The 8,868-nt window shown below is 49.1% G+C and overlaps 2 protein-coding genes across 7 annotated transcripts in view; one reads left to right on the top strand and one right to left on the bottom strand.

The window, feature by feature from the left end:
- Positions 1-3,861, top strand: part of PPL (periplakin) — a 49,010-nt gene extending 45,149 nt beyond the window's left edge. Inside the window, exon 22 of the mRNA XM_003790848.3 lies at positions 327-3,861. Coding sequence (XP_003790896.1) covers positions 327-2,990 — 2,664 coding nt within the window. The 3' untranslated portion in view covers positions 2,991-3,861. The remainder of the gene's footprint in view (positions 1-326) is intronic.
- Positions 3,862-4,020: 159 nt separating this feature from the next.
- The window catches only part of UBN1 (ubinuclein 1), a 36,561-nt gene continuing 31,713 nt past the window's right edge, over positions 4,021-8,868 (bottom strand). For 5 of the 6 annotated variants that reach the window (XM_012805808.1, XM_003790847.2, XM_023513754.1 and 2 more), the window contains one exon: positions 4,021-6,284. In XM_012805808.1, the coding sequence (XP_012661262.1) occupies positions 6,235-6,284 (50 nt within the window). In that variant the 3' untranslated portion in view covers positions 4,021-6,234. The remainder of the gene's footprint in view (positions 6,285-8,868) is intronic. The other variant, XM_023513753.1, reaches the window with a different exon arrangement.

Raw genomic sequence — 8,868 nt, 5'->3', positions numbered from 1 at the left:
CCTCCCAAGTAGCTGGGACCACAGGTGCCCGCCACAACGCCCAGCTATTTTTTTTTGCTTGCAGCTGTCATTGTTGTTTGGTGGGCTCGGGCTGGATTCGAGCCCGCCACCTTAGGTGTATGTGGCTGGCGCCTTAGCCACTTGAGCCACAGGCACCTTAGCCTAGTTGGTCTATTTTTAAAGTAGCTCTAGAACTCTGGAACATGGACTGGCACTGAGGGTGCCCCCTTGAGTTCCCAGATGACCCAGATTTGCTCTGATGAGGGGACAGGCCTTGCACGTGCTGCGAATCTGGCTTTGACCGTGTGCTGTCTTCTTCATCACAGCAGCCAGAAGCAGAAGTGGCCCACGAGACCCTGCAAGGGAGCAAGCTGAGCCATGGAGTAGAGGCAGCGTGGAAGATCAGGAAGGAGCTAGCAGAGGAGACAGAGCGGAGGCAGCAGCTGGAGAACGAAGTCAGGAGTGCCCAGGAGGAAATCCGGACCCTGCGTAATCAGAGGCCTCAGGAATCAGTGGTGAGGAAGGAGGTGGTGAAAAAGGTGCGCGACCCTGTGCTGGAGGAGAGCTTCCAAAAGCTGCAGCGGACATTGGCAGAGGAGCAGCATAAGAACCAGCTGCTGCAGGAGGAGCTTGAGGCACTGCAGGTGCGGCTGCACACCCTGGAACAGGAGACCAGGGGTGGGGGGCAGGAATATGTGGTTAAGGAAGTCCTGCGCATTGAGCCTGACAGAGCCCAGGCAGATGAAGTCCAGCAGCTGCGGGAGGAGCTGGAGGTGCTTCGGCGGCAGAAGGGCGCCCGGGAGGCAGAGGTGCTCCTTCTGCAGCAGCGTGTGGCCACCCTAGCTGAGGAGAAGAGCCAGGCACAGGAGAAGGTCACTGAGAAGGAGGTGGTGAAGCTGCAGAATGACCCCCAGCTGGAGGCGGAATACCGACAGCTGCAGGAGGACCGCCAACGCGAGGGCAAGCTGTGGGAGAAGCAGGAGGAGGAGCTCAGCTTCCTCCAGGACAAGCTCAAGAGACTGGAGAAGGAGCGGGCCATGGCCGAGGGCAAGATCACCGTCAAGGAGGTGCTCAAAGTGGAGAAGAACGTGGCTGCTGAGAGGGAGGTTAGCAATCTCACCTGCCAATATGAGGATGAGGCCGCCAAGGCACGTGCCAACCAGAGGGAGAAGACTGAGCTCCTTCGAAAGATTTGGGCTTTGGAGGAGGAAAATGCCAAAGTGGTAGTGCAGGAGAAAGTCCGTGAGATCGTGCGGCCAGACCCTAAGGCGGAAAATGAAGTGGCCAACCTGCGCCTGGAGCTCGTGGAGCAGGAGCGGAAGTACCGGGGGGCTGAGGAACAGCTCAAGAGCTATCAGAGTGAGCTGGAGGCCCTCAAGAGGCGGGACCCCCAGGTGGAGGTCAAAGAAGTGACCAAGGAAGTCATTAAGTACAAGACGGACCCCGAGATAGAGAAAGAGCTACAGCGGCTCAGGGAGGAGATTGTTGACAAGACAAGACTGATTGAAAGGTGTGACTTAGAGATCTACCAGCTGAAGCAGGAAATCCAGTCCCTAAAAGACAGCAAACCCCAAGTCCAGACCAAAGAGGTAGTCCAGGAAATCCTCCAGTTCCAGGAGGACCCCCAAACCAAAGAAGAAGTGGTGTCTCTGAGGGCAAAGCTCTCTGAAGAACAGAAGAGGCAAGTGGACCTGGAAAGGGAGCGGGCTTCCCAAGAAGAGAGGCTCATGCAGAAGGAGGAGGAGCTTGCACAGGTGAAGGAAAGGGTAGTGCAGCAGGAGGTGGTCAGGTATGAGGAGGAGCCAGGCCTGCGGGCAGAGGTAGCCTCCTTCACAGAAAGCATTGATGGGGAGCTGCGGCAGATCGATAAACTGCGTGCCGAGCTGCGGAGGCTGCAACGCCGGCGTGCTGAGCTGGAGCAGCAACTGGAGGAGCTGGAGCGTGAGCGGCAGGGGCGCAGGGAGGCTGAGCGTGAGGTGCAGCGGCTGCGGCAGCGTTTGGCTGTTCTGGAGCAAGAGGAGACTGAGGCCCGTGAGAAGGTGACCCACAAGCAGAAGGTGGTCCTGCAGCAGGATCCCCAGCAGGCCCGAGAGCATGCCCTGCTCAGACTGCAGCTAGAGGAAGAGCAGCACCGGCGGCAGCTCCTAGAAGGTGAGTTGGAGACCCTGAGACGAAAGCTGGAGGCCCTGGAGAAGGCAGAGGTCAAGGAGAAGGTAGTTTTCTCTGAAAGTGTCCAGGTAGAGAAAGGTGACACTGAGCAAGAGATCCAGAAGCTAAAGAACAGCCTAGAGGAGGAGAGCCGGAGCAAGAGGGAGCTGGATGCTGAGGTGAACCGGTTGGAGACCAAGTTATCAGAGCTGGAATTCCATAACTCCAAGTCGTCCAAGGAACTGGACTTCCTAAGGGAAGAAAACCACAAACTACAGCTGGAGCGGCAAAATCTGCAGCTCGAGACTCGAAGGCTCCAATCAGAAATTGAAATGGTGGCAACAGAAACCCGAGACTTGCGGAACATGGCCACAGTGGACTCTGGGACCAACCTTGACTCCAGACTGTGGTCTCTGGAACGAGAACTAGATGATCTCAAGAAGCTCTCCAAGGACAAAGACCTTGAGATTGATGAGCTACAGAAGCGCCTGGGCTCCGTGGGTGTCAAGAGGGAACAGAGAGAGAACCACCTACGGCGCTCCATCGTGGTCATCGACCCCGACACAGGCCGTGAGCTGTCCCCAGAGGAAGCTCACCGCGCTGGGCTCATCGACTGGAACATGTTTGTAAAACTCAGAAGCCAGGAGTGTGACTGGGAGGAGATATCAGTGAAGGGTCCCAACGGGGAGTCCTCAGTCATACATGACAGGAAGTCTGGCAAGAAGTTCTCCATTGAAGAGGCCCTGCAGAGCGGCAGGCTGACCCCTGCTCAGTATGACCGCTATGTCAACAAAGATATGTCCATTCAGGAGCTGGCAGTCTTGGTGTCTGGGCAAAAGTAGGCACAGCTGTTTCATCTCTTCTCAGAGGCAGATGCTGGCCCTCCCCACACAGTGACCTCCTGGTGGCTGCTTCTCCCTGGAGCAGGCCTAGCATTTTATCCACGCCCCCGCTGTCAGGCTGCTCAGAGTACAGCCCACATACAGGATGGGCACTGGCTGCAGACACAGCTCTCATCCCATCCAGCATTAAACCTGGGCAAGTAACCGGCTTTGTCCTCCAATGTTTGACAGTTGTCTATCTTTTTGTTCTTCTTTTTCTTATACACTACTGTCAACAAACTTCTTGTGTGATACCTGGAAACAATCTAAAACCTACTAAAACACAAGATGACCACAGCAGACAAGTCCACTTGAGGCAGCACAGGCCTAAGCACATTCTGCCCTAGAAAGGCCTTGTCTCCACTGCCTTTCTGTTCACCAAAGATCAGGCCCATTGGGGCTGCTAGTGGGCATCACCCCCCTCCAGGTTTCTGGCTAAGAACCAACTTTCCATCAGAGAGGCCTCCTCACTAGTTACCTTGCTCATGAGACACATCTGGGATCTATGCCAGAAAGGTGAACAAAAACCAGAAGTGTCTGGCTCTTGGTGCTAGAGTGGATGTTAACTGTTAGCCAGACTGTCCCAGGAACATGCACCAACAGAGATTGTTTCACGGTTCTGATTAATAGTAGTAAGCCTGTGTTGCTGTTAGCCTAAGCTTCAGTGCCTTATAAATCTTGCTTATTATCTCAAGGGTATTTAGGTATACAAAACAGTTGATTATTCACCAAAGGAATTTCTGGTTCTCTTTATCTCATGTATTACATAAGAAAATGGGAATAGGGAACTTTTATTTATAGTGTGAAAATAAAACCTGGTGGCTTGATTCTGCTTTCACAGTGAGCACGTGTCTTCCTCTTCCACATGTAAGGCTTACTTCCCCTACTTCCTTGCTTTCAGCCAAAATGGATATTCCATATATATTACCAGTTTCTATGGGGAGAAGAATTACTTACACATATGGCAGAAAGAAAAGAGTGACAAAAAGTGTTTTGGAAACCTTGAAACAATTTATTGAGTTGCTTTATACAAGATTAACAATCTCCACACCACCCCTAAACACCAACATATTTGCTGCACAAAAGCCACAGCCCCTCTCACACCTAAGAAACGTCCACACACAGTAAGTGCTCAGAGACTTTTGCCACGCCAAGGAAACCCCTGCAGCCCCCAGACCCTGAGCCTGCTCTGCCCCACATCCCACTGCAGCCGGGCCTGTAGATCTGCCTTGCCATGGCTGTTTAAGTCATTCACGCTTTCGTTACCACAAATAAAGCATAAACAAGAAAAAGAAATCTCAAACTCCCCATCAAAGAAACATTTCCCTGAGGCAAGAGGCATCACTAGATTCCTAAAAATGAGAGTGCTCTGCTCCACCTGCACACTCCACGGCACATGGGAAGGAGGGAGCACCAAGGGGAGGGAGGGGGGCTGGGACTGGCACCCAGGTGTTCATGGGCAGAGAAGCCTGGAGAGTTCCCACTGCTCAGTCTTCACTGGCAGCCTCTGCTCGGCTTTGAGCTCAGCAATACAAATCTCTTCTTTGGCTCTTTTGCTACTACCTAAAACTATTCTGTAAACAAACTGGAAATCCAAGTTGCAAAAAATATATATAATAAAGGGATACGGAATCCACCTAGCCCAATGTGAAACAGACTGGTTCTTACACGAAAAGGAGTCAGAACAGAAGTTGAGTTGAATAGCTGACAGAAGTGTCGCTCCCCAGGAAGCCAAGAAGGCCTATAACCTCCACACACTTCATGAGTTACTGAGCACTATATCCTGGGAGTCAGGACCCACAAGAGCTGTGTTTTCACACAGGTAGGTACACATGCTAAAGATGTTCACTTTCAACATGTCTGAAATCACTTAGCTGGACTAGTCAGTACCGACTTTACAGGACAGGCAAGTGCCCTTAAAACTCTGAACAGCCACTGGTTGCATGTCGCCAGCTTGGTAACTCAGAAGCTCTGTAGTAACTGTCCCAGTCTGTCTCTGACCCACTCCAAGCTCTTCTGCACATCACCCTAACCTGTAATCCCACTGCCTGCAGAGCTCCAGGACCCCAAGGCCTGTTTCTACATGGCAGACACTTCACAGAGGCCTGTTCCTGCAGCTCTGCCTAAGAATGATTTCTAAGAATAAGACAAACTGGAATGTCTACCTGTGACCTGGAACCCCTTGTATCCTTGGCCCTCAGAGAGATGAAGGCTTTGGGGTTCTGCAGTCCCCCTGCATGAACTCTGGAAAAACAAAACAGGAGCCCTAGTTAAATTGTGATCTGCAATTTGAGGGCCCAGATGACCTTCAAGTCAGGACAGCACAGATTATGATGTGCAACTGTAAAAAACTCAAATAAAACTGGCTATGTCTTAAATACAGACATATCTCTAAAAAAGGTCTTCATCTCAGATCCACTCAGCAAGCTGAATGGATGTGTGTTGTCAAATTCTGCTCCACCATAAAGGCACTGGAATTATGTCTTCCTATAATATGATGTATGAAGAACAGTCCCATTCTATCCAATGCATTTAATGGTAATGATGAAAACTGAGACCAAAATAGGTGTCTTTAAAAATCCTATCACAATTGTTGAATCTACAAAGGTCTTTTCTCTAAAAGAGCTTCATTGTCAGGTTCAGAGGAGAAATTGGCCCCCCACAATGAGCACACATTAGGTGTTCTTTGTATTTTGCAAAGAAACAAGGTAGGTCACCCAGCTGTGGCTTTGGCCTGGGTATTGTCCTCTTAAGCACACAGCCTGGAGATGGGACGGCACCATGACCTTTCAGGGATCTTACAATGGCCAGAAGAAGCCCCTGACCAGGAGGGCACTGTGAGGTACTCTGACCAAACACAAGGGGGCCAGGCATATTTAAAACATTAAGTGCCACCGGAGCTCTTAGCAATGTACTCTCCAGCAGGACCCAGTACACGCCCCAGCCTATAGCAGCCCCTCTGATAACTGTTCAGCAACAGAGCTGCAAGGCCCAGAGCACCAGGTCACTAAGTGCCTCCTGGGCAGCACGGGGCTGGCTCCCTTAGGTGGAGATACATCAGAAGTGCTAAGAAGCGCTCCACTTAGAATTGACACCTTCTCCAGAAGAAAACCAAAAAGAGCGCTGTTAACGTCTATTATCTTAGAACTACAAAAGTTCGGCTTCCACCCATACCCAAGTCTGTTGAGCCTTTCCCCTGAAGTGGTCACAATTTCCGTGGTACGCCAGGCCCTTTTCCATGAAGCTGAGAAGGATCTGCAAAAGAATAAGAAAAATCAGGACTAGTCTTTCAGGATCTCTGATTCCCTTAAGGCAGCAGTAACGGAACTTCAAAGGGATCACTTAAATAGCAGAAGTCCCCAAATGCTGAGACAAGCCAGAAAACATCTGACAGTGGTTATTTGTGTGTGTTGCTACTTGCAGCAGCCTACAGCATGCACAGACATTAACACTACCAAGGCAGGAGGCCACTCAGCACATGTTCACAGAATAGCTACTTTGCTATGCAACTTGGGCCACTTCAAGTTTCAGGCTACAACTGCCATCCTGTGTCGAGGCCTGACGATCACTCAGAACTCAAGGCAGCAATCCTCATTCTCTTACCATCAAAAGACCCTCAGGTCCTGTAAAGACAAACTCAAAGGCACTAGCATTCGGAGTCTGCATAGGAAACAAAGTCACACTGCTGAAGCACACAAACAGCTGCTCACTTCCTTATACTACTTAAACCCACTTATACCCTCGTGTCATCCCACATCTAATGAAAAGGAGAAAAGCTCACTCAGATAACCTGATCAGAAAAGAGCTGATTTTCTGATTTTTTTCCTAAACCTTTTATTATTTATTTGTATTTTTAGAAAATGGGGTCTTGCTATATTGCCCAAGCTGGAGTGCAGTGGCTATTCGTAGACACAATCACAGTTCATTGAATCCTTGAACTCCTAGGCTCAAGTGATCCTCCCACCTAAGCCTCCTGAGTACCTGGGACTATAGGAGTGTAGCACTGTGCCCAGCCTCTGATAGCCTTTTTGGGCCTTCTTAAAAAATTTTTTTTTTAAACCAACACATAGTAATTATACATACCATGTTTCCCCGAAAATAAGACCTACCCCCAAATTAAGCCCTACCAGGATTTCTATGCATTTGTTAAATATAAGCCCTACCCCAATAACAAGACCTAGGGATGGGCATACACTGCAGATACACTGCATAGCCACACCATGCATTTCAGCGTGGAGTGGTAAGGAAGACTGGAATACCATTCCTTTTATCTGCCACGGCTCCTTTCTCAGAGCCAGTGCACGTGTGGTAACCTCGTTCACAGGCATCCTATTGTGCACCTGCAAACAGCTAGGGGAAAGGAATTCACGCATCACTAGCGCCAGCCCCACCAACAAGGTCGGCTCCCCCTGTCAGATTCCAGAAGAAGATGACTTAACTGTATTTGAATAAATGTAAATTGTTGTATTGTACCTTAACAAAAATAAGACATCCCCTGAAATCAAGCCCTAGTGTGTCTTCTTGAGAAAAAATCTAAGACAGTGTCTTATTTTGGGGGAAACACAGTATTTATGGAGTAAATAGTGACTTTTCACTACATGTAATATATAGTGATCAGATCAAGGGAATTAAGCTATTTATCACCTCAAACACCTATCATTTCTTTGTGTTCAAAAATTCACAATCTTATTCCAACTAGCTATTTGAAACTATTAAGGTTAACTATAGTCACCGTACAGTGGCATAGAACACAAGAACTTACTCTTCCTATTCTAATAGCCTTTTTAATACCCAGAGGAAAGGTCAAAGTATGAGACTAGAAAGTAATCTTTTTTTTTTCTTATGAAAATAACACAGACCAACAGCCTGCTTCCAATAGTTTTCTGAAAGAATAATCTTCCTAAAAGCAACTAGAGGCAGGACAATGATACTTTCAAAAATCACAAGCCCCCACCCAATGGCTCTGGAGCCTTCTGTATTACAATCCTGACTCCACTGGCAGCCATCAGTTTAGAGAGTAGGTACACTGCATTCCACCTGTCACGAGGAAATAAAAGAGGTAACTTTTGTCACAGATTAGCTCCTCAAAGAAGCAAAATTTCCATCTTGGAGAGTCACAAATCCATTCTTGTCCCTAGATGGTCTCTGGCATCCACTATAAATGCTTCAGCCATGGGGCACAGATGGCAGGGACCCATGGCAAATGGAGATAGACATAGACTTGGCAGACGTTGAACTGAAGAGTTCTGCTCCATCCAGCACATCAGGGAACCTTGTCTACTCCCACCCAACACAGCCCATTAGGGTCACCAAGGCTTGACTTCCTTAAGAATTGGCTAGCATAGCTCAGTCTTTCCTTTGGATCACTAAAAAAAAAAGAATTGGCTAGCATAGTCTGAGGTCATGTCTGGCATAGGTCTACAGAAGTAAGAAGAACACCAGGTCAAAACCAAGATACTGGCTTGGCGCCCATAGCTCTGTGTTTAGGGCACTGGCCACATACACCGGGGCTAGGTTCAAACGCAGCCCAGGCCTGCAAAACAACAACTACAACAAAAAAATAACCAGGCATTGTGGAGGGCACCTGTAGTCCCAGCTACTTAGGAGGCTAAGGCAAGCGAATAGCTTAAGCCCAAGAATTTGAGGTTGCCGTGAGCTGTGATACAAGGGCAACATAAGACTGTGCACCACCCCCTCCAAAAACAAAAAACAAAACAAAAAATAAGGCTTGGTGCCTGTGGCTCAAGCAGCTAAGGCGCCAGCCACATACAACTAAGGTGGCGGGTTTGAATCCCCAGCCCGGGCCCGCCAAACAACAATGACGGCTGCAACCAAAAAA

This window comes from Otolemur garnettii, unplaced genomic scaffold (genome assembly GCF_000181295.1).
Source record: "Otolemur garnettii isolate 467f Iridium unplaced genomic scaffold, OtoGar3 scaffold00044, whole genome shotgun sequence".
In the NCBI taxonomy this organism is placed as follows: domain Eukaryota; kingdom Metazoa; phylum Chordata; class Mammalia; order Primates; family Galagidae; genus Otolemur; species Otolemur garnettii.
This window is presented reverse-complemented; position numbering and strand designations above follow the sequence as displayed.